Here is a 25078-nt window from a genome sequence, read left to right as displayed (position 1 = left end):
GCCCGTGGGAGGTGGCCGAGGGATGCGGGAGTCACCCGCCCCCCAGGGCCCCGCCCTCCTCAGCAGGCCCCGCCTCCCCCGAAGGCCCCCACCCAGCCCCGCCCTCCTCAGCAGGCCCCACCCCCACCCGGCCCCGCCCTCCTCGGAAGGCCCCACCCCCAGCCCGCCGCCCCCGCCCCCCCAGGGGTCCTCCGGCCGGGGGAGAGGGGCCCACATCTGCTCCCCGCCCGTTGGGCCTCGACTGGGACGAGTAAAAATAGCCCGCGCCCCCGCCCCGACCCCTTCCCCCCGACCCGCCGCGCCCAGGAGGGGAGGGGGCGGCTCCTCCCGCGCCCGGGCAGCCCCCGCCGCGCCGACGTGTCCCGGCCCCGCCCCGGCGGGAGGAGGCTCGGAGAAGGTTCGGGAAGGAAGGCGGGCGGGGGAGGGGCGGGCTGGGCGCACACCCCTCCCCCGCCCCGCCCGCGCCGGCCCCCGGCCAACAGTCGTAAATAACCCCCGCCCCCCCAGGCCAAGGACGAGGGCAAGGACGAGGGCGGGAGGGGTCCCCCGCTCCCCCCTCGCCCGAGGCTGTCGCCCCTTATGCCGGCGGGGAAGCCGAGGCCAAGGGGGGGGGGGGGGGAGGCCAGCTCCGCCCCTCCCCCACCTGCCGGCGCGCCCGCCCCCGCGCGTGGGGGGAGGGGAGGCGGCGCCAGCCCGTCCTGCCCACGTGGGCCAGGAGGAGGCCGGCCCGGAGGAGGCCTTCCCGGAGGAGGCGGTGGCGGCCCGGCCCCCGGCCCCCCCTAGTCCGAGCTGTACCTGAGCGGGGGCGCCCCGGACCGCGGGCCCTGCCGCTGGCCATCCAGCCTCCGCTTGCATACCTCCCGAGACGAGGGGGCTCACCTCCCGGCCTGGCCGCCCCTCCGCGCCGGGCCCGGGCCCGCAGTACAAAGCCCTGACGTCATCGGCGCGCGCCCCCTCCCCTCCCGGCTCGCTCCCGGGCCGGCGCGCGCCCCGCGCCTCTCCCCCGCGCCGCGTGCCCGCGCCCTTCCTCCTCCCCCCCCCCTCCGCCGCGCCCCTCCCCCACCCCGCCCCGCCCCGCGTGCCCGCGCGCCGCGGCCCCGGGCGCGAGGACCTCCGCTGGTGCCGATGCGGTCGTCGTGCTCCTCCGCCTCGTCCTCGCCATAGAGTCAAGCCTCAGCGGCGGCCCCATAGACGCCTCTCGCCGGCCCGGGAGAAGGGGGCGCGGGAGCCGCGCGGCGCCACCTCTCCTCACAAGTCCGGCGAGGCGCTGCACGATGACGTCAGCCCGCAGCGTGCCGCGCGAGCCCGAAGCGCGGAGCACGCACGCCACGCACCGCCGGCGCAGGCGCAGGAGGAGGTGGCGCGGCGGCGCAGACGCGGAAGGCGGAGCGAGCGGCGCAGGCGCAGGAGGCGGCGGAGCGGCGGCGCAGGCGCGGAAGGTGGCGGAGCGGCGGCGGCGCCCCTCCGTGACCGAGCGAGCGAGCGAGCCGGACATGCCCCGGCGGCCCCGGCAGCCGCCCGCCCGAGCTCGCGGGGCCTCGGCCCAGGCATGAGCTGGCTCTTCCCGTTGAGCAAGAGCGGCGCGTCGCCCGCGGCCGGAGGCGGAGGCGCGGGGGGCGGCGGGGCCGGCGCGGGGGGGCTGACCAGCCTCCAGCAGCAGAAGCAGCGGCTCATCGAGTCCCTGCGCGCCGCGCACGCCAGGTGAGGCCCGGCAGGGGCAAAGGCGCGGCCAGGGGCCCGCGGGCTCCCCCGGGGGGGAGGGGAGGGGAGGGGGCCCCGCGGGGCAGGAGCGAGCCGGGCTGCCCGGCCGGTCCGAGGGCGCTCCCTGAGGCCCGCCGCCCTCTCCCGCAGCCTGGCCGAGATCCAGAAGGACGTGGAGTACCGGCTGCCCTTCACGGTCAACAACCTCACGGTCAGCATCAACATGTGAGTAGGGGCTGTGCTGAGGCCCCGAGGCGGGCGCCGTGCCCCCGGGCAGTGAGGCTCTGCCCCTGCCCCCTTCACCAGCCCCCCTCCTCCCCGATCTCTCAGGGCGCTCCCCCGTGCCCCCGTGTGGGCACCACAGCCCCCCAGGTGGGCACCATGCCCCCAGGCAGCGCAGGCTCTGCCCCTGCCCTCTTCACCAGCCTCTCACCTCTCAGGGCGCTCCCCCGTGCCCCTGTGTGGGCACCATAGCCTCCGAGGCGGGCACCACAGCCCCCCAGGTGGGCACCATGCCCCCAGGCAGCGCAGGCTCTGCCCCTGCCCCCTTCACCAGCTCCCCTCCTCCCTGACCTCTCAGGGCGCTCCCCCCACCCCTCCGGCCGCCCCTTCTCTGTTGCTGGGTGTCCCCCCAGGATGTGCCCGCTCCCCAGTGCCCGGTGCCCCCGCGCCCTCCTCTCCTCTCCTCCTCATGCTGGGGCCCCTGGGCTTGGCCTCTGCGGCTCCCCTTCCCCAGGATCGCTCCTCCCGCCTTCTTCTCTCCTGGGTCCGCTCCCCGCTCCAGCCTGGACGGCCCCTGCCCAGTGACCTTCCCTTGCTCCACGCACCCCAGCCGCGCCCTGTGGCCCTGCCGATCCCCCGGTGACTCCCAGCGACCCTCCCTCCTGTGCCCTCCTCCCGGCTTCTTTCTGCACAGGGTTCCTCTCCCCCATCAGGCAGGGAGCCCTTGAGGGCAGGGGCTCTCTCTGCCTCTCTCCGTACCCCTAATACCTGGCACGGCGCCTGGCACGGAGCAGGTGCGTGATAGTGTCTGGACTGACTGCCCTGAATTTGGGCTTTCCTGATGCCAGCCTCTGGCACCGCAGGACCCTCCGTCTACGCTGACTGAGGAGGAGATTCGTGTGGTCACCCTCCCGCTGTGGTGAGGGACTCCCAGATGGCTCAGGCACCTGGCTGCGGGCCTTGGCTCCCCGGGCACAGGAGAGAGCAGCTGGGCACAAGAAGAGTGGGGTTGTTTGTCCTGTAGGGGGTGGGGATTCTGGGTCCTGAAGATCCTGGAGCCCAGGTGAGGGGAGGCCAGCGGTGCCGATCCTGGAGGATGGTTCCGGCTGCTGTAGGAATGGTGAGCTAGAAAAGGAGGAGACTGGAGGCGAGCGGGCATAGCCCTGCGGTGGAGGCTCTGGGGCAGAACCGAGCTGGAGGGCCTGAGGCTGGGCCCACAGCCTTGGGCCGAAGGGTTGGATTCCAACTGGGGCTGTGGCCCAGAGGGATCCGGGTACGCATGTCCGGTACGTATGTGTGCGTATGTGGTACGGATGGAAGTGGAGTAGCCCCAGGGACACGCAGCAAAGAGAGGCAGTGAGGAGGCACGGGGTGGAGCGCCTGGACATCCTCCGTCACCCTGAGGCAGACCTGTGGAACTGCTTGGAGAAGCTGATCTTTGTCACCATAACCTCTGGACGTATGGGAGAAGTGAGGGGTGTGGCCAATCTTCTGGCATCTGAGTGGGTGTCCTGGGAAAGTCAAAGGTCCCCCAAGCCCAGCTCTCCTTCCACAGCTGGTGCAGCTGGCTCATTTCTGCGTCCCACTTACCCCGTGGTGTGTGGGACTGACGATGGGGTCAAGTGCCCTACAGAGTCGGTCATCTTAAGAGACACACGGAGGACTGAGGGAATCCTTTGGACAGGTTCTGAGATCGTTAAGAGCCATCCCAGTGGGGCCTCAGGGCCTGTACTGTGCCAGTATTTCCTGTATGCCCAGGGCACAGAGAGGGAGGAGAGCCCTAGGTTACCAAGAAGGTAGGTTAAAGCAGGGTCCCCTTCTCAGAACAGTCCTAAATGCATATGAGAAGCTCCCAGGGTTTCCAAGAAAACATCAGTTAAATGGAAATGCAGGTGTCAAAAGGAAAAAAGCCCTGGATCCCGGGTTGTTTGTCCTCCGGCGGACCAGGTGGACGTTGGCTGCTTAGTCAGATGGGGCTGGACTGTTGGACATAGTTGAAGGCAGTAAAGCCACATCTTAAATGGTTTGGTGACAAGTTTAATCGCCCTCAAACAAATAAACGTACACAAGAAGGAGCAGAACCTGGCTCTAAACTCACAGCCTTTTCCCGCAGGAAGAGTGAAGGCCCTGAGGCATGCCCTGCCCTCCCCGCATCCCACAGGGCCAGGTTGGCCAAACTTTAACGTTTCTGCGTGTTTTATTTTGGGTGCACTGAAATGCCTTAGTAAAATGCCTTGACTGGGTGCTGCTGGTCCTGTGGTAACGTGGGCCTGGGCCAGGCTAGCGCAGCCAGGGAGCTGTGCGACCTGGAGCAAGCTGCTGACCTGGGGGGCCTTGGTTTCCTCATCAGGGAAGCGAGGGGAGCCGGCTGGCCCAAGTCTGAATTTTCATGACCTGAGCTCTAAGAGGACTGCGTATTGAAGGTCGGACTTACCATGTCTTTTTCTTCTGTTCACCCCCCAGCTTCCTTCCTCCTCAGTTTCCTCAGGAAAAACCAGTGATCAGTGTTTACCCTCCAATCCGACATCATTTAATGGACAAACATGGAGTGTACGTTGCCTGTCCATTAGTAAACAATGTAGGTATACGGTATTGGTTAATCCAAATAAATAGGGAAGTAACTACCCTGAAGCATTTGTGACATGGAGGCTGGGGAAGGCTTCCCCCCCACGGTGTGGGCTCTGCTCAGTGCCTCGGTGTTCATTCACATAGCTTTCGCTTGCCTTTCACCAGTGCTGTGGTGGCAGGTGATTCTCTCTTCTGCCCCTCTGGGTGTCAGAGACCCTTATGTTTCTTGGAAGGATTGCAATGAAGTGGTCCCTGTTGTAACTTTGAGTGTCACTTTCTGTATGGCTAACCTGCAGCACTGTGCCTTGGGTGTACTGACCTTCAGAGTTAATCCCTGAACCCATGAGTCCCTGGAAAGAGTTGAGTTCTCTTGGAGTTCTGATTTATCTTCATGGCATGTTCTGGGACGCACTCCGCTCTTAGCGATGTGGCTGACACACCCGCTTTAAAATGTAATCTGAGATGTCTGTTTGAACCTTGCATCTTGTGTGTCTGGCCAGAAGAGTCCAAGTACAAATGGGAGTTTGCCTTTTGGTACCTCATTGGACCATGGAGATGACCCTGTGTTCTCAAAGGCCCGGCCCCGAGAGAATGAGAGAGGACAGGCCTGCCAGTCTGTGATGCAGGAATCTGCCTGGCAAGGCTGGCATCATAGGCAGGACGGTGGCGGTGGCAGGCTTTCAGCCACTACAGTCTGTGAAACTACTTACTATTAGAGAACTTTGTCCTTAGTATTGGGAGAACTCCCCTGCCCCCCAGGAAATAGGGTTCTGAAAGAGTTCTCTTTAACTCTTGATGGGAAGCCCGACATGATATTCCAAAGAGATTTCTTAAGTACCCTAAAATGTTGTTAAACTCATTTTTCAGTTTACCATGCACTCAGACCTTGGAAAAATTATTCAAAGTCTCTTGGATGAGTTTTGGAAGAATCCTCCAGTTTTGGCTCCCAGTTCGGCATTTCCATAGTAAGTACAAATAAGGTACGATAAGTAATATGTAAAATAATAGGAAGTAACTAACGTAATGTAGACTTCATAAGTAAGTAAAGTATCATTTCTGTTAGGCGCCAGCACTGCGCTGCCTCTCTTAGAATAGGCTTTGGAATTAGCGATTGCCCTTCCTCTTGTTGTAATACGCATGATTCAGCCATCTAGTTCCATCTTTGTTTTGTTGGATGCCTCTCTTTGTCAGTTGTTGTGCTAGCTGCAGGTTTCTGTGTAAATGAAGTTCTTGTTGTGGGGTACCCACATGTTAAAGGCCTCCCTAACCCACTTAGCCACCAGCCACTATTCGCTCTAGGGCCACGTGCGCTCCACGCAAAACAAAAAAGGGGAGATGTTGGGGTGTAAGCTCAGTTTTCACGTGGACAGTCTCGGGCAGGTAAAAGTGAGGACCTCTAAACCTCAGAGTTCTCACGAGGCCCCCCAGGGAACAGCTGGGGATTGAGGCGTGAAACATGGGGTATCTTGTGCATTTCCACCTCTTCTCCGTGGGAAACTTGCTGGGGAGAGCATCCCACCCTTGAGATTGGTCCGTGGTCTAAGCACACCTGTTGTTGACTAGCTAGGGGCTGAGAGCAGGCACAGTATTCACGGGCAAACCATGCGGGGGGAGAGCTTAAGTAGGGTCAGGAAAGCCTGAAGGGCCTCTTCGTGCTGAGGGGCCCTTGGAGGGAAGAGGGTCCCCCCCTCTCCCACTCCCATCCTCTTGCTGTATGATCCTTGCCCCTTGGGAGGAGGAGGGTTCCTTTCTCCAGGGGAAGAACTTGCCCTGCATATGGATACGTAACTAAGACCCTGAATAAAGCCTAACCCTTGTTTGACTCTGGAAAGTCTCTTCTCTCAATACGTTTATCCGGCTGATCACCAAAGACCTGCGAAAGGTAAGAAGACTTGGGTAGCCCATCGGCCTTCAGGCGGAACATATTTCTAACAAATTGAAGGCTTTGGTAGACTTTCCTCTGTTTGGAAATGTGTATTCCAGCTTATCTCCATAGCTCATCACCTCCCAAATGATTTTCCTGGGACCCAAGTCTCCTGCTCATTTTTTTCAGTAAAGCAGATCTCTCCTGAAGCCAGTGGGTGGTAGGGCCAGGGTTTTCTTGGTCTTTAGACCTTTTGTCTGAGTTTAGTGAGAAGGCTGTTTTCTCAAGCAGCAGGTTTCTCTTTCCGGGTCCATCCTGCACGGTTTTCACTGGCCTGCCTCACTAGGTTGTTCTGAGAAGTGTTCGATTAGCTCTCTATTGTTTTATAAATGTGAATTGAATAGTCTCATATATTTAAGGGGAAAAACCCTCTTCTGTTAAGGAAGCCTCACTCTTTACACAAACAGGTGTAGACCCAGTTTTTTCTGTCTGAGGTTAAATTTGAACTCAGGTCTTCCTGACTCCAGGCCCAGCACTTGTAGCTGCTGGGCCACCTGGCCAGCTTCTGCATGTGAGTGAGTGATGGAGGCCTGGGATCCTCAGCCTCATTTCACACTTCTCTGGGATTCGGGTTCCCTTGTTCTCCCGCTCTATCACTGAGATATACACGGTCTCGGTGGCACTTTCAGTAAAACGAGGGTGACGTGGTCCATGTGTCTGAGGCCATTCAGAATAAGACAGAACCAGAGTCAGCTCGCAACTACGCTGACCGTGTGAGAAGCTTCTTTTACCTTCCAAGAGTCATTTGGAAGTATGCCCTTGGTCCATTCTGGCCACATTGAGGACTCCATGCTGCCTAGAGATGTAGCTGGTATTTCTGCCACAAAAGCCGTGTGGCTTGATGTCCAGCCATCTGTTTTAGATGGCTCTGATGACTTCACCCCTAAGGTCAGCCTTTGGTCCCGACTTGCAGGAGTCCAGGAACAAGCATTTTCAGGTGGGATGTGGCTGCTTTCCTCCCCAGCTCTAACCTTCTCCTTGTGCCCTGCTTTCCCTTCAGCCTGTATGGTGGCCCAGCGGGAATGCCTCCTTACGCTGCTCAGGGTTTTCCATTTCTTCCCTCGTATCCTCCTCAAGAAGCAAACAGACCCATGGCTTCCATCCCTGTTGCAGACACCCTGTCTCCAGCCTCGAGTTACTCCACCCCCAAACCTGCTGCTCCCTCTTGTGGCTTCCTCTCCAGTCTGCCATTGCCTGTTCCCACTACAGATGCCCCATTGCTGGTAGGTGTCTTGGGCTGACTTGTGCATTGGGGACACACAGAGTGCCAGGAATAGGGTTGGGAAAGGGTAGAAGAGAAGAAAACTGAGAGCCCAAAGCCACTCCCAGAATGCTCAGCTCAGCAGGAGGAGGGTTATGTCTTGGAGTGAGGCTGTGCGGGAGAGCGCTTGGGCCCTGGGGCTGCTGGGCCCTGCAGTGTCCATCTGTGAGCACGTTGCAGGCAGGGTGGAGAGGATCCACAGGGGCTTGGAGCTTTCTAACCCATTGGAACCTTCTTTAGACAGGCCAAAACGGAGGTGGTTACAAGATGCCTGATATCCCTGAGGCGTTTCCAGAACTCTCTGAGCTCAGGTAAGCCCCAGAACGGATCTGTCCTGGGTGAGACCAGAGAAATGATCCTCCGCCTCTCTTGTGGCTCGCCCAAGAGCCAGGGCATCAGCAGCCATTTGTCAGGGCTACTGGGGGCAGCCTGGGCCTACAAAGAAAAGCACCTTGAGTCCCTGCGCTCCTGGAGCTCCTGGGACTGATGGGGGCACACACAGGGTGTAGACAGGAAACGGGAGGCCTCCTGAAGCTGAACCTGACAGAAGCCGCAGGCTCGTGTGATGGTCCTTCCACAAAATCGGTGTTTCTGTTTAGTCTGCTGGGAATCCTTTCTGTAGCCGTTGGTAGTCTACCTCACGGACCATGACCTGGTTGTGTACAGCTTTACAACAGGCAGTCATCAGGAGCCTAGGGTACGCTGGATCCTGGCCTACAGTGTCTGTACAGATGAAAGATGAGGCCATTTGGAGGGGGATCTCTGACTACTGGGGAAATCAGGAAGGAGTCCTCTAAGACCCGGCTTTCGATGGAACTAGAGAGTCTGTAGAGCATCGTGGCTGAAAAGCAGCCAGTGTGACTGGACCGGAGATCCATAAAGGGCAGTTGCCTACAATCCTGCTGTGCCACTAGCAAGTGGCCAGGAGGCTGTGAAGGGCATTCATTGCCAAACATGGGAGTGCCAGTCATGCTCCACAGACCTGAGGCCTGTGCTAAAGGTTTGTTGCTGTGGAAGCTGCACGGGCTGAGGGAGCTAGGGGGCGGGGGAAGAGTGATGGAGGTTGCTCAGAGATTGTGAAGGTCAGAGTGATGAGCCATGGTACCAAGACCTGACTAACTGGAAAGAGTCAGTCAGAAATGGGATGTTTTGGAAGGTGGGGGGGTGGGGTGTTGGAGGAGACAGAGTTCTTTCTTGGAGGTGATAAATTTAGTTGTTTATGTTGAACATGCGAGCATGATAAGTATTTACTGCTGGATGGCCAAGGTGCCAAGTGCAGAGGTTAAGGCAAGACAGCCCCTGCCTTCAGGGAGCTTAGGAGAGGACAATAGAAGCTGCAGTGATGGCCCAGGGGTGTCCTGGTGAGGGGTGCTGCGTGGAGGCCTAGGGACTTCCTAGCAATGAGAGGTTTGCTGTTGGATGGTTGGGCCAGAGAGAGAACAAGGGATGCTATTGAGAGGTGGTGGGAAGTGGCCTCTGAGATGGCTCAGCTTGCAGCCGAGGGAGAATGTAGAGGGAAGAGGAAGGAGGTGCAGGGCCACATCTTGGGGTAGAGCCACAGGGGTGGGGCAAGACCCAGGAGGATCAGGCAGATGGGAAGGGTGGGGACTAAGACTAGGCAAAGACCATTTGTGTTCAGAAAGATGAGGTTGGCACTGAGGGCCATTTGGAGAAGGTTAAAAGAAAGCACTGTCCCTTCTGTCCAGTTCTGGTGCCCTCCTGGCCCAGTGCCTGAACCAGGCATGTTCTGGTGTGCCAACTCCATGACCCAACCACCATCCCAGGTGTTTTTCTTTGCTTTATTTTCCTCATATAGATTGTTAGGCTGGTCTCTTCTGAATAATCCTAGCCTCTTTGAGTTCACCCTGGCATGTCTTTTGTCTTCCTTGTACACCACAAAGTCACAGATGAAAGCTCTGAAATGGTTTACCTTGGAAAAAAAGGAAAGTTCCATTCATCTGTTTGCCATTTTTGATTTTAGAAAATTTACCTCACCTTTGAGTTCGTATTTTTTATCTGTAAGGCTCAGTTCTCTCTCTTTTATTTTGATAAGGACTAAGTGAATTGTAACTGAAGAAGCTAGCCTAACGGGCCAAAGGGGAGTGGGCTTGACCACACTGGGGAGGGCAGGGACCAGGCCATGTTCACCTTGCTGCCTGAATGATTCTAAGGCTGCTAATGTCTAAGTGGGTCCTTCTAAAGATCAACAAGGAGAAAGCTGTGTATCAGTAAGCACCCCAACATACACAGGGGCGCCTGCTCTCACAGGTTTTTAGATCTGCGTTCATAAAAGGAAATGCAACTTTTGAGGGATTAACAATCACTTTAATCAAGCAGGTGTATCATTTAGTTGGTTCAGGGGAAAAAGTCCACACCCTAGACTTGAGAGAAAATACAGAGAAATCAAAGATCCACAGACATGGCTTCCTCTGCCTGACCATCAACAGACAAGTTTAACTGTCTGACCGTGGTGATCAGAGAGGAAAGCACCAACATCTGGGTTTTGGAGGGGGCGTTGCGGGGCTCCTTAGCTGCTTCCCAGAGTCCTCGCCTGGCCAAACAAACACTTCTAGTCAGTAAGCCCCAAAACCCTCACCCTGAGTATTTATACACTTTTCAGAGCCAGTGCCTCAATAGAAAAAACAAAAGGTACTTGGGACCCTCCTACAGAACAACTCCCAGCTTCCCACAGTGGGTGGGAAAGAGCCTCCTTAATTACATTATTCAGAGATATTACACTTCTTGGTATAAACAAAAACTAGGAAAAGAGCCGATTTTGCTTGCCCTCACAAGCTGTGAAGAAACTGATAGCTTGGCTTTTTGTATTAGCAACATAGCCACTAAGTGGAATCCATTGGAGGTTCTAAGTCGAATAAAGGGACGAGTTTCCCTGTCGTCACCATCAATTCACTATCATTCATTGAGTGCCTTTGCATGTGAGGCTGCTCCTCTGGGGCAGTTGTGCCCTGCCAGGGAAGGCTAGGCCTTGGGGGTGCTCTGGGGTCTTGTATAGAGCATGTGCCTCCCAAAGTCCCCAGCAGGTGGCAGGACATCCCCAAGTACCCTAACGTGCCAGGTGCTGTGCTGAGCACTGGGGGGGACGATTAATAAAAAAGATAGTGGCCTCCTGGTTCTGCTCATGTCACTGCATTCGTCCAGGAGTCTTTCCAGGTTTTTCTGAGACCATGCCCTGCTCATTTCTCATGGCACAGTAGCGCTCCATCACAGTCACACCACAGGTTGTTCAGCCATTCCTCAGTTGGGGGCCCCTGATTTCCAGTTCTTTGCCACCACAGAAAGATCTGATACAACTGTTTTTATATATGTGGGTCCTTTCCCTTTTTTTTCTAATCTCTGGATTATAGACCCATTGCAATATCCAGTGGTATTGCTGGGTCAGAGGACATGCACAGTATTATGGCCCTTGGGACACAGTTCCAAAGTGTTCTCCCAAAGGTCTGGATCAGTTCACAACTCTGCTGGCAGGGCATTAGGGTTCCACTTTTCCAGCATTTATCATTTTCCTGTTTTGTCATGTTAGCCAATCTCAGAGTGGTTTTGATTTGTTTTTCTCTAACGTTTTGTATGACTCTTGATGTCTTGGATTTTTTTCCTCTGAAAACTGCCTGTTTCTGTCCTCTAACAGTTTGTCAGTTGGGGAATGGCTAAGGAAATAAGGCATTGGCAGAGGCTGGTAAAGAGGGAAGGCCTTCCAGGCCTGGAGAACAAAAAATAGAAATGAGTCATGGGGTGACCAGTGTGGCTGGGCCACAGAGTGCAGGCAGAGAGGCTGGGTGGGAGGTACCCAGGAGCCTCCATTCTCCGAGGGTGCACCACGTGGACCCCACATGCAAATGAATGCATGGTAATTTGTGCTTTGGGGGAGCATAAGGGGTGAAAAGCAGGTGTCTGGGGGAGCTGTTGCTCTCACTGATGGCCCTGAAGGGAGGGGGGCATTCTGGTTCAGAAGACCGTCAGGTCAAAGGCAGGAGACAGGCATCTTGGAGGCTTCTGGTCAAATCCCCCAAATTTGCAGATGGAGAAACTGAGGCCCAGAAGGTTAAGCAATTTGTTTCCTTGCTCCTCTAAGTTGTTTATGATATCTGTGGCGTAAGGTAAGAGGTCTGGACTGGATTTCTGCCAACTCATACTAAACTAAGTCAGCATGCATTAAGTGTCTGCTGAATGCTGTGTGCTGGGTCCAGAGAAAGGCAGAATTAGTCCCTGTTTTGAAGGAGCTCCTGATGTATTAGGGAATATCTCTGCCGGATCAACTGGGTATTAGCTCGGAGGGAAGGCCCTCTGGCATTAAGGGGCCCAGAACGGTGCTTGCAGAAGCTGATGAGACTTGAAAGGAACAGAGGAGGGAAAGCGGGGGACTGTCCTGTGAGGAGCAGCCAGTCCGTTGTCCCCAGGTCCTAGCGTTCATGGAGGTACATGAAAACCTGGAAGGTAGGCCTTTAAAAGCCAAATTGGGGCCCTAGAGGTGACCGGGAGCGGCTGGCATTCCAGCTAAGGGGCAGCCAGAGGGAGGCCTAGGGTTTGGGGTCTTTGAGTTTCCCAAACACTGCACCCCTCCGTTCGTTTGCTGCTGGGTCTCTGCCTGATCTGTTTGACAGAGTGACTGCACCCGGGGGCCTTGGGTGTGCCTTGGGTGTGCCTGTGGCGTCACAGCGTGGTTTGAGATGGAGCCCTGGAGCCCCTCCCTTCCCACTTTTCTGATTTACCTTAAGATTCTGGATCCTTCCTCCAGCTGAGTTTTGTTACTGTCACCCTTCCTCTTAAGTTAGCCCTTTGGTGGTTTGATCGGTTTGGCCCTGGCCGTGGGAGCGACTGTAGCCCTGGCATTCTGTTGTCCTTTGTCTTCATTCCGATCAAGCATCTCTCGTGCCTCCCTGTAGGTTCAGACTATTCTATGCACTGCGTCCTTCCTCTGCATGAGTCGTCCCTTTCTCTTCCTCAGTTTGGCTGAAGATGTGCACCAAGGCTGCTAACTTCTATTTGTTTCACATACTTCAACTTTGCAGAAACTGTTGTCCTGCAAAAAACCCCAGTCATTTCGATTCCTCTTTTCCGTGCCATGTCCTCCATTTCTTTTTCTTTTCTTAGTAACAGTAGTTCAGATTTATGGGCACCTCCCACATGCCAGGCGCTGTACTGAGCGTGCGCTCGGCTGTGATCTCCCTGCACGGGACCGTGTGTTACGTCCTCTTTTACACGTGAGGCCAGGGAGGCGCCCCGGTCTGAGGCCCGATGGGACCTTGGGTCTGTCTAGCCCAGTCCTGGTCCGTCGTTGCCCGGAAGCTGTGCTTTCTGCCTTTTCTCTGATCCTGGGAACCTCGAGTTTGTCCCCATGTAGAGCACTGGCTCTGAGCTTTAGCTGGGAACTATTTACCACATTAAAGAAAAGTCACTCGGATGCTGTACTGTCAGTGTTGCTGCTCGGTGTGTCTTTTCATCAGAAGATCTGTATCTTGATAAAATTGGTTTTTGTTTATACTTGTTCTTATGAACCAACCCTGCAGTGCTGGCAGGAGTCCGTCCTGGTTGTTTTCTTTCTAGGAAGCAAGACCATGTTTTTCTTAAAAAGGAATTCGTTAGTAGGTTTATTTTCTGAATTTTGCAAGCAGTTTACATAAGGGTAGAATTAATTTTTCTTTGTTCATTTGTTAGAATTTACCTGTAAGCGTGCCTGCTCCTGGAGGATTTTCTTTTCTTCTAATTGGGTCAAGTTTTTGTTTTTTGTTTTTTTGTTCTGTGCATTTGGCCATTTTATACTTTTGTAAATATTCTTTTCATTCATGGTTTCATTTTGTGTTTGTTTTTTAATGAAGTTTGGTTTTTTATATTTTAAATTCTGAGCTGCCTCCTTCACCATCCCACACTAGAAAAGATTTATGGATCTGTAAAGCCATACTGGATGTACTTTTTTTAATCAATTCTTTGATAGCGTCCTCCTTCGTAGATCCTTTATAGTTGACTGGAGTATTTATAGCACTCAGCACAACTTAGTTATCCACGTTATCCTTCAGACAGTGTTGCTGTTACCTCGTACGTTCTCTCAGTTCTGCTCACTTCACTCTTCTTATTTCATGCGAGTCTTTCCACGTGTTTCTAAACTCAACCAGCTCAGTAGCATCCCATCATGATTGTATAGCACAGCCATTCCCCAGTAGATGAGCATCCCCTCAACATCTAGTTCTTTGCTACCACAAAGGGAACTTATGAATATTTTAAAACACAGCCTTTTTCCCTGACCACTTTGGCAAGCAGACCTGAGAGTGGGATTGCTGGGTCAAAGGGTATACACAGTTTTATAACTCAAAGTGAGAACCTGAAAAGGCCTTAGCCTAAAGGGCAAAGGGTCTCCCATTGCATCCTGGCCCATCTCCAGTTGTCCTGAGGAATAGCTGGCTACTCTCCCCAGGTGGCTCTGGGGGACAAGGTGAGGCTGGTGACCTTGCACAGCCCTCCTCCCCTCAGATCACAGTCATCCGCAAGTCCTGGCATCATCTCCCTGATGTCATGGTCTTCTTCCAGAACAAAGGACAAGCACAGCTACGCTTAGGGCGTAAGTCCAGATTGCTCTCCGGAAGGGTTGAATTAGTTCACCGTTCCACCAGTGGTGTGATAATGTCCCAATTTTTCTACATCCCTTCCAACATTTATCATTTTCCCCTTCTATTATTTTAGCCAGTCTAATACGTGGGGAAAAATACCTCTAAGTTGTTTCAATTTGCATTTCTCCAATCAGTAATGATTTAGACCATTTTTTCACCTATGTACTTTTTATTTCTTCACTGAAAAACTGCCTGTTCGTTTCCTTTGGCCATTTATCAGTTGGGGAATGACTACATTCATATAAATTTGACGAAGTTCTCTATATATTTGAGATGTGAGACCTTCATTTGAGAAACTGTCTATAAAATTTTTTCCCCATTTTCTGCTTTCCTTCTGATCCTGGCCTGGTTGCATTGGTTTTATTTGTACAAAACCTTTTAAATTTAATGTAATTAGAGTTATCCACTTTACATTTCATAATGGTCTTTCTTATTCATAAATTCTTTTCCTATGCCTAAGTCTGATGTGTAAGGTGTTCCGTGTTCTTTTAGTTCTCTAACAGTATCTCCCTCCCTTTTGATATCTAGGTCATGTGTCTGTTTTGATCTTACCTTGGTAAATGGTGTAACTGTGGTTATCAGTTTTATTGGCATATAATTCAGCAAAATTGTAGGCTTATCATTTCTTCCCTTGTGATTTGTCACGTTTTCTTTTTTCATACTGATAGTTTTCCTCTTTTATTTTAAAAATGAAAGTAGTTTATCTTTTATCAATTTTTTTCCCCAAAAACATCTTTCAGGCCTTATCTATTAATATGTCTTTTAAGCTTTCGATTTTGTTAATCTATTCTTTGATTTTCGGAATTTCTGTTTTGGTTTTCTGGCTGGCTTTTTCTTTCTTCAACCACTCTTTACTGAATATAAGTTTTCTTGCATTGTGGTCAGTAAAGGCTGCATTTCATTTTGCTTTTCTGTATTTGTGAGGTCTTTTTACCCTAAGAGATGATGCGTTTTTGTGAAAGTGCTATGCACAGCTGAGAAATAAATAACTTTTCTGTTCTCATTATTTGCCAAAACTCTCCTCCCTCCCTTTAATCTCTGAAACTTTTTTTTGACCCCAAATCACTGTGGCCTTCCATGTTTAGCCAACTACAGGTCCCAGGTCAGTCCTGCCTGGTCATTGTTGGCATCTTCGTGGCTCAGAATGAATGTAAACGGCAGTTGTTTGTGTTTGACCAGAAACCCTGAGGGTCTTCCCCTCCCAGATTGATTTCTTTTGGATCAGGTAAAGAGGCAATGGCCCTGCTTCATTTCATGTTAAGCCTTAGTCACTGGATGGGCTTTGCCTTAGTCAACCTGAGACCTGGGAAAGACCTTAATTTGGAAAGGCCAAGGGCTCCCACTGCATTCAGGGCTGTCTCCCTCCATTCTTCCCGATCCATGTCTGGCTCCGGAGGAGAGAGTAGGGCTGGTGACTTTGCATAGCCTTGCCTCACTTCAGTCCAGTTCACTTGCATGTCACGGCGTCATGTTCCTGATGTCATGGTCCACTTTGGGAATGAAGGACAAACAAGTATTTGCCAGAGCATTTTTCCTGTTAAGGATTTAGATACTATGCAATTTAGTACATGTATTGATATTATGATCCATAGGGTACCTTCTACTCAGTGATAAATATTCTTATATCCTGTCTTACCCTCCATATCCCAGTGATTCTAAACCCTTGTAGATCAGCATCCATTGCCCAGCTCCCACGCCCCTCAGACCTCCCACCTCAGTGTTCCGGCCAGACACCGCCTAGCCCTTTCACTGTGCCCTTTGGAATGCTTGTTCCATAGGCAACAACCTTACCTTTAACCTCACTCTTGCCCTGCCGTTCTGTCTGCTAGTGGTTACTGAAATCTGGCTTGTTCCCCCCAGTGACTCCCTGGCCACCCTTTCCCGTACTGGCTGCACCTCCACTCCCTGTCTTTTGCTCATCGACCGAGATGGGGAGCGAGGCTCATTACCTCCATCACTTGGTAACCTCTCCTCTTGGAGGTTCCTGCTGTACATGTCTGTCATGCTGTTGTTATCTTAGTGACTGTTGTCTCATTCCTCAGCGGTACATGGGGTGTACAGCTCACAGTCTTGTGTCCTTCCCAACTCCCGCCCTCTTACTAGAGGGCTCTGCTTCAAAGACCCTCACCAGTGAACTCTGCAAACTTCTGGCTTGTCATGAGTGCTCCTCCACCCCACCTGAGCCACACAGAGAGGTGGTCATCCCCACAAAAGCACCATGTCCACGTTCAGGAATTCTGAAATCCCCTCGTATGACCATAATCTCATCGACTCTTTGCCTCTCCCTCTGTGTTCCCATATGTAACTCGACTCTTTATCCATGTGGGGACCCTGAATGCTTCGATTCCCTCAGTCTTCTCCCTGACCATCTCCCCTGCCGTAACTTCTCTCTCCCCTTTCCCCCACCTCGACTCCTTGCCACAGTCGTCTTCTCCTGAATCCTCAGCTCCCATATCAGCGAGCCACATCTCAGCCCTGGCACTCCCACCATTCGACACCTTCAGTGGTACACACACGTTTGCCTGGTGAAGCTGGAGAAAATCATGCAGCTGTTCTGAGGGTCCACTACAGATTTAAGTTAGACAACCTCCCCTGGGGCAATCCTTCTACACCTCCCTTTTCAGCTCGCTGCTTCACAGCTCCGTCCTGGTTCTTTCAGACCTCATCCCTCCTCAAGGGGTAGATAGGTGGTACAGTGAATAGACTGCTGGGCCTGGAGTCAGGAAGACTCTCCTCTTGGTGAGTTCACATCCAGCTTCAGACATTTACTGTGTGACTTACCCCTGTTTACCTCAGTTTCCTCATCTATCAAATGAACTGGAGAAGGAAATGCAGACCATTCTAGCCTTTGCCAAGAAAACCCCAGATGGAGTCATGATGAGTTGGACACGACTGGATCCCCTCTGCCCACCCTCTCAGCTGTGAACCTTTCTTCATCCGGCATCCCTCAGTGCCTAACGTCACTGTTTCTTCCTTCACTGCTGTCTTAAAGGATGAGGTGGCCTTAGTGCACTTTCTCCCCGTTCCAGCCCATCCCCCACTCAGCCACTGAAATAAAGGTTGGACCCTGTCCCCACGCCCCGCTCCCCCATTCAGTAAATCCAGCAGCTCCCTGTGGAGTCCTGGAATGAGCAGGAGATGTTCTGTGTGGCACTTAGCCCCTCCTTGTCCTCCAGGACTTCCCAGCTCCCCACAGCACCCTCCGCCTCCGGGCTCTAGTGGCCATCCTCGCTGGTTGTCCCCCAGGCCTGGAACCCTTTCCTGTCTTTGATCTGGACCATTGACCTCCCTGGTTTCCCCCCTCCAAGCAGCCTTCCTCAGCTCCTCTTCATTTTATTCCTCATCTGTCCTGTCTGTGGCTTGTTTGTGTAGATGTGGTTTTGGGGCTGAATCTTGAGGGCTGGGCCGCGCTCTGCCTCTTTGTGCCTCTAGTGTTCAGTGTAGTCCCTGGCACATACTTGGTGCTTGAGGTCTGCTCAGCGAATCTGGTTTTAGTCTTGTCTTCTCTGAAATCATATGGGTGAATTTGTCCCATTCGCACTCCTTAGTGCTCTGACCTTTGTTTCCCCTCTCCTTCCTACCCTCTCTAAAAAAGAAGAGGATGATAAATGCCTGTCACCTGATCCTCCCTGGGGTTTATTTTCTCCATGACTGCCCCCTCTCCCTTGAATGGATTTCCACACCACTCTGCCTCTTCTGTCCTCCTGACTAGAGCCCAGGGGCACTAGGTTTCTTCTGTGCTTCGATCTCAATGAGATGCTGAGTTTTTTCCTCCCCAGTTCTTCGTCTTAAGCTCCTCAGTCTAGAGCAGGACCACTCCCAGCTCCTCCGCCTTGTAGGTCACTCTCCACCATCCTTAGTGACCCGAGGGCTCTGACTCCTGTGATGGCATTTCTGGCTGGCCCAGGCTAGAAAAATGACTCATTCTTGTTTCTTCTTGGATTCTCTGATCCCTTGGTCTTTCTTGGAGGCGTCTCTGTGGAGGGCGGGGCTGGGCAGGGCTGCTTCCCACTGCTAGATTGATCCTGCCCTGGTGACGCTGCGTAGCCATCAAAGGGAGGACTGGAACAAGAGTCCTGTGATTCCCAGACCAGCCTAAGAGCCGGCATTAGGAAGGACAGGAGGCTGGTTTGGCCAGACCTCAGGGTGTCTGAAGAAGAATGAAGTCTAAGAAGAGATCTGGAGACATAGGGAGCAGCTGGGTGGAGAAGGGTCCTCCACAGAACAGCCCCTCGGGTGTGTGGAGCAGTGGGATGATGTTATCAGACCTGTGCTTTAGGAAGGGAGCCCAGTCAGAAGGCTGCTGTAACAGGCTGAGCAAGACTCACTTAGGTTGTGTGCCTGCCTGGCTAGAAGGAAGGTGGTACCATCAGTAGATGTGGAACAGTTAGTGACTGGGGAAGATGGGTCTGTTTGGGGCATTTGGTGATGTGGGCCAGAGCTTAGGAGAGAGACTAGGCTTGGCTGTGACCACAGAGAGACCTTGGTGGAATCCCTGGCACCTGGTGAGGCAGACCATCAAGGGTCTAGAGAGAAGGCAGCCCAGGAGCAACAGAGGTGGGGGAAGGACCAGGAAGGAGCCAAGCCTTAAAGGCCCCTGAGAAGAGAATGGGAAGGAGAGAAGGTGGAGCAGCAGGCCTGCACAGGAGAGGAAGGAGGCAGGACTAAGAAGACAGAGAAGAGGGCCTGGGACAGAGCTTTGGGGGGCAGCCCAGGGCATGGGGGTTAAGAGCGAGAAGGAGCCTTGGGGAGAAGCCAATCCTCTCACCTGGGCTTGGCTTTCCCTTGTGCTCCCAGCCTGTCGCAGCTGACAGAGATGAACGAGCAAGAAGACGCGTTCCTGGCGCGGTTCTCTGCTCTGCCCCAGCTGAAGCAGGTCATCACTGACAAGGAGAGCCTGGTCAGGAGCATCGAGGAGCTCGCCCGTAAGTCTGGCCTCCCCGACCCTTGCTTCCCGAGAAGCGTCTGTGATACCGCCTTAAACACAGCTTCATTTTGCAGGGAAGAATCTCCTTTTAGAGCCCGGCCTGGAAGCCAAAAGGCAGACGGTCCTCAGCAAGGTCAGTGCAGTGGTTTTCATGGAGACAGGAAGGAGGATGGGAGGGAGGACAGGAGGGAAAAGAGCCCAACACACTGTGTTTGTTCTTCCTTAGTATGAACTGCTCACCCAGATGAAGTCAGGCTTTGAAAAGAAGATGCAGAGGCAGCACGAGCTCAGCGAGGTAGGACTGTCTGCTTCCTGCTCACTTTTGGTTCAGCTTGGCCAGTTCCAGGCCCTTGGTGCCACTCCAGCTTTCCTTACCACCAGCAGAGGGTGAAGCCCACCGTGTATCTCAGGAGGCTGAGGTCCAGTGGCTGCAGCTCCACACTGCAGCCCAAGTATTCGGCATTGAACCAAAGAGAGAAGGGCAGAGGGGAGCCCCTTGCTGTGCCTATCATGTCATTAGGCAGGGAAGGGCCGGTGCCATCCCACAGATCCAGGGATAGATTTCTTGGTGCACACGACTCACTTTGGGTGGTGTGTTTATCCAAGTCCTTGTCAATTCTGTTTTATCCTTTCCCTGCAAGGTTGGGGTTTGATTCCTCCCTGGAAGGCCACTCTTTGGCACGGAAGTGCACAGACACCTCTAGGTGTTGGACGAGGAAGGGCTCAGCCCAAGCCTGGGAGAGGCTGCCTCTTCTCCTTGGCAGCCCCCGTGTGGGCCTGAGACCCCCGATTCTGTCATCTCTTTAGAGCTGCAGTGCCAGCGCCCTCCAGGCCAGGTTGAAGGTAGCTGCCCATGAAGCTGAGGAGGAGTCGGACACCCTTGCCGAGGACTTCCTTGAGGGCAAGATGGAGATAGATGATTTTCTCAGCAGCTTCATGGAAAAGAGAACTGTATGTACTAGTGTGCCAGCCTCTGAGCTCTCTTAAAGAGACAACCCTGCACTGTCTGTCCCAGACCAGTAGAGCCTGGGGCGGGAGATGTCCATCCTCGAAAGCCCTCGATTGGCCCCACCCCCACCGGAAGGATGGAATGGGAGTTAGACTCTGGCTGACAGCCTGGGGTCTTCTCAGGTGCTCCCAAGCCAGGTGGAGTCCCCCCACCCCCCATCGCCACTTGATTGACCCTGCTGAGGCAAATGAATTCTTACCCTTCCCAGCTGTGCTTAATGTGACTAGAGAGACAAGGCCCGGAGGCCGGGGGCCCTGAGGCCTGTTTAGGGGGTGGGCTGTGACCCAGGACGGCCTTCTCTGTGCCCCTCCAGATTTGCCATTGCCGCAGAGCCAAAGAGGAGAAGCTCCAGCAGGCCGTTGCCGGCCACGCCCAGCTCCACGCCCCCCTCTAGGCAAGTGTTTCCTCCCAGAGTGGCCTGGGACCCCGCCGGCCCAGAATAGTGCCTTGGTTTGGGAAGGTGGGGAGGGGGCAGCTTGGGAGGGTAGGAAGGGGCGCTCTTCCCCTCCTCCTCCTTCTTCCCTTCCCCCTCCTCAGCTGGGACAAAAGCAGCCCCTGGCCAGGCTCCCCTCCCAACAAGATCTGATCCACCTTGATACCAGCCCCCACTCCCCGCCCTCCAGCTTCTCCTGAGCGTCACTGCTGGGCCACCAGCCGAGCCCCGTCCCTGTTCTTGTTGCTTTTTGCATTTTGATCTTTCTGGTGCTGGCAGGGATTTGCCCCCCTGACTGGGCACAGGCTCCTTGTGGGCAGACGTTCATAATTTGCTCCGTGGGGGTGGAGAACCTCGTCACAGGAGGGTGCGCCAGTTACCTTGCATCTGTCTCATTGTCTGAAGTGTCGTTCAAGTAAATTTTAGGGTTTTTTTCTTTGCAGATTTTCCTGAACACGTGAACTGCCAAGAGAAGAATGAACAGTCCCAGTGAAGCCCATTTTCAGTAGATGTGATTTGCAAACAGGCATTTCATTCTAATGGTCGTACTGTGTAGTAGATTAACTGTATCCATTGCGTAGAGCTGGGCCTGATTTCTACAAATTAGGATGCCTTTTACTGTCTTCTTTTGAGAAATCCTTCTGCACTCTTTGCACTAAATAGCCTTTGTATTTATTGTTGATAAAGTCTTTTACCATATTTGAGTTTCTGCTGCTACTCCCTGATGATTAGAAATTAAATACCTATGCATGTAATTTTGGATAAATTCAAGTATTTTATAAATTCATATTCTTTTAAATTCATATTTTTAACTGAAATGGACTGGTTTATTTATAAAGAAAGTCTTGGATTTTTTTGTTTGTTTTCCTCCTGTAACTATTCTTTTTTAAGTTACTATTTGGGGTAGTGGTCATTAAAATATCACATTCCCTTTATCTTTCAGGAAAAATTTTGTTCCTAAATGACCATGCAATGTCGAGCTTTAGTTAGTATAAAGTCCTCCAGCAGGTCATTGTCGTGTGGTGGTGACTGACTGGGGACCTGTGCTTCCGTGGCCCCCGCAGGAGCCTCCTCAGCCTGGCCCTGGGGTGGCACTGATCCTCCATCCTCCAAGAAGCAGCCTCACGGAGCTCCAGGAGGTGGCTCATCCCTAGAAGGCTGGCCACCCTCCCGGCCCTGGCTTTGTCTGTGTGTCAGGTGCTTCTGGTCACAGCTGCACAGGCCAGGTGGGACCTGTGCCTGAAATCACAAAAGATGTGATAAATGATTTGTGTGATGTTTTAAATGAAGGCTGTGTCCACAAGGACAAGCCCTCCCCCGCCCCCCCAGCACATGAAGCCATCTTGTAGGACTGGCCAGGCTGGGTCATTTGGAAATGGATCTTCTACATAGCTCGTTACAAGAAGGTCAGTGCCCTGTCTCTGCAGGGGGGAGTCTGGACAGACAAGCCAACCATTTTTTCCCTAACTGCTGTTGTCAGTGAGTTTTAGCTCTGATTGGAGACCAAGTGAAACCAGTGTGGGGTGGTGGAAACACTACTTATTTGAAGCAGAGGAGCTAGGTTCTTCCACCAGCTCTGCCACAGCCTCACTGGATGACTGCCCTCGGTCTGTAAAGGAGGCATCGTGGGCGTCTCTGGGAGGATGTCCCACTGTGTATTCGGTGAGAGGGTGGGCTCTCAGTGATCTCACAAATAAAAATCATTGATACTTTTCTTGTAAAGGTTGACTAGATACATCAGTTACCTTTTGTTACTACAAGCTCTAGCATACTTTGACCATTCCTTTTTGTAAAAGAAGTCAGGCATCTTCATGGGTGTGACATGGCAGCCAGCACCCACAGTGAGGCGTGAGGAGAGGGTCACACCTGGGTTCTTGTCATTGAGGCCAGTGAAAGACCCCTGCATCATGCCTGAAGAATTAGGGCCACGGTGCCTGTGGCTAGCTCTTGAGAGCAAGAGTGCTCTCATCCTTGTGCTCATCCCCAGAGGACAGCACCACTGGTGAGAAGTGTGCAGAAGCCAGTTGAGGCTTGGAATCTCAGGAAAATCAGCCAGACCATTGGAGCCATCTGAAAGGGAAGGGGCCGAGGGATGGGACAAGGGAAAATCCCATACAGGGACCTCTGAGGTTCCTCCATTCGCTGAGCTTCAAAAGGAAGGCAGGGAAAACGTGAGTGGTGGTCATTGGAGTTGTCCCCATTGGTCACAAGTGAGCCCACTGCATTGGATCGGAACTTTACAGGCTGACTTACGGTGGGCAAGTCTACCCTAAGCCTCTGACTGGTCAGGTTTACTGGAGACTAATTATAACATGCTGAATGACAGGGATTTTGTCCTTGTACACCTTTTAGTAATAGCAGGGGAGCTATGTGAAGGAAGGGCCTTGGGCAGGACACTCAGTGAGGTCCAAATGCTCAAGCCTTTCTGTGACCCAGCTTCCCTTCCTTTTCTATACATTGTCATTTACAGTGCCCTAATCTGCAGCTTGGTTCTCGCCACCAAAACTCACTGCTGAGTTAAACTTTGTGAAGCCCTGTGTGTGGGAGTGGGTCAGAGGCTCGTGGCCACTGTTGTGCATGTTCATAAATCATGGAAGGTACAAGTTGAACAAGGTGGCTCAGGTCTGAGGTGTCTATTTAAATAGCCCCTGCACCCCTTCCCACCCTCCTGGAGCAGATCTGGGATTAAAGCCATATTGTTTGCAATTCTGTTACCTTTTTCAGATTAGAACTGGAAGAGTTGGGAAGCAATCCAAGGGTAAGGAGCCAGAGAACCTGGCCATCCTTCGTTTGGTGCCTTTGGAGTTCTCCAGAGGGGACCCCCTAATCTTGTAGAGGAGAAATACCAGGCTAGCCCAAAGTTAATGAGTCCTGGGGCATTTCCTTCAACCTTGGGGTCTTAGGCAACTCAGGTGGAACAGGATGACTCTTAAAGGATGGTTTAGGGGTTGGAAAGACTTCCTAAGCATTGATGGGGATTCCTTGAGCGTCCACCCAAACGGATCCCACTAACAGCCAGCCCTGCCTTACAGCATGTACTTGGGAGCAGAGGGTCATGATGGCATTCTCTGCCATCCATCAGGGCTGTTTGGAAAGTCAATGAGACGGTCAGTAGAATGATGCTGTCTGCTGGAATAAACAAGTGCAAGTGGTCATTTCTGTCTCCCTCTGGCCACCTTGGGCTTTGTGCATGTTTCCTTCTCACTGGTCAAGCTGAGAGTTATGGGGAAACTGTACATTCAAAGAGGACACTCTTTTTAGGAATATTTTTCTGGGCCCCAGTCCATTCCCTGTGCCCTTCCATCCTTCACATAAGATTTGACTTGTCAAGTGTTTTTGGGCATGAAGAATTCAGCTTCCTAACTGAAAATGAGACTGAGAAGCCTGCCTTCATTTGAATGACTGTACCCATCAGACCCGTCTTTATGGGGCCTCGTGAAAGTCGCTGGCATCACCGAGCCAACTGCTCCAGAGCCCTGAGCTGTGGACACTGCAGTTTCTGGCTGCTCCCTAACTTGGGCTTTTGTCCTGAGAAATCAACCTAAAGTCTGTGTAATGAGTGTCGATGGAAGCAGACAGCACATCCTTGTTGAGAATCTCTCAAAGAACCAGTTTTGGGAGTGAGCAAAATCTCTGTGTTGCCAGGTTCCAAGAGTGGGCCTGGCCGCCCTAATGCCTGTTGCCCAGAGTCCTGGCTGTCGGACTGAAAAAGGAATAACGGTGGTCCTTGACCTGCCAAGAAGGGTAACGCATCCCCCTGCAATATGTTGGCCAAAGATTTTTGCTGCCAACGAAAAGACAACTTGCCTCCTAAGGATTTATTGTAGAGAGGACTTTTTATCAGCACAGTGTACACACCGTATACATGACGAGACAACCATTCAAGTTAACCAAGATCCCATCCCCTTCAACATTTGGGAACCACTTGGAGGCTGATGGAAACAGAATATATCGGTCTGTAAGCGTGGTCTTGTGACTTCTGTCCCAGCACTCGAACAAGTACACCCAAATGAAACCAAACAGCAGGTCACTCACTGGTTAGTATTTTAACTACCCAACTGGTACAGTTTATACTGTACCAGTCATTTAAAAGTCTACAATTCACATTTTTCTCTACAGACAATTTTCAAGTGACCTGTAAAATAGGGTAACGTAATAAAACAGAGAGAAAACTACATCTTAAAAAATAGGCCATTTATATTCAGTATGACTGTCAGATTGGCATTGGTCAATCCAGGCTTCCAAAGCCAGCGTCCAGAGTTGGCAACTGGTCTCAGAGAGGCAAACCGGATGCTGGGATGGAACCCAGAGGAGCACATAACCAGCAGTCTGTATTTTTAAATGGTGACAAAGAAATGAGAGAACCCTGGAGAGTGACTGAAAAGACTGAAAACATTCTGTAAGGAAAAGATG

The 25078-nt window shown here is 52.9% G+C and overlaps 1 protein-coding gene across 2 annotated transcripts; it reads left to right on the top strand.

The window, feature by feature from the left end:
• The first annotated feature begins 1549 nt into the window (after nt 1-1549).
• On the top strand, nt 1550-21468 carry VPS37A (VPS37A subunit of ESCRT-I). Of its 2 annotated transcripts, XM_072625651.1 has the most exons (12): nt 1550-1701; nt 1852-1926; nt 4387-4501; nt 5359-5456; nt 7416-7638; nt 7917-7987; nt 19094-19221; nt 19298-19356; nt 19450-19518; nt 20031-20174; nt 20546-20626; nt 21109-21468. In XM_072625651.1, exons 1-11 carry the CDS (start codon nt 1550-1552, stop codon nt 20624-20626), a joined length of 1215 nt encoding a protein of 404 aa, XP_072481752.1. In that variant the 3' UTR covers nt 21109-21468. The 2 variants fall into 2 exon arrangements, with proteins under 2 accessions (XP_072481752.1, XP_072481753.1); XM_072625652.1 differs by lacking the exons at nt 7416-7638; nt 7917-7987.
• Nucleotides 21469-25078: the final 3610 nt, after the last annotated feature.

The sequence above is a fragment of the Notamacropus eugenii genome, chromosome 7, assembly GCF_028372415.1.
Source record: "Notamacropus eugenii isolate mMacEug1 chromosome 7, mMacEug1.pri_v2, whole genome shotgun sequence".
Taxonomy (NCBI): Eukaryota; Metazoa; Chordata; class Mammalia; order Diprotodontia; family Macropodidae; genus Notamacropus; species Notamacropus eugenii.
Note: the sequence above shows the minus strand (reverse complement) of the source record. Positions and strands in the feature narration are given on the sequence as shown.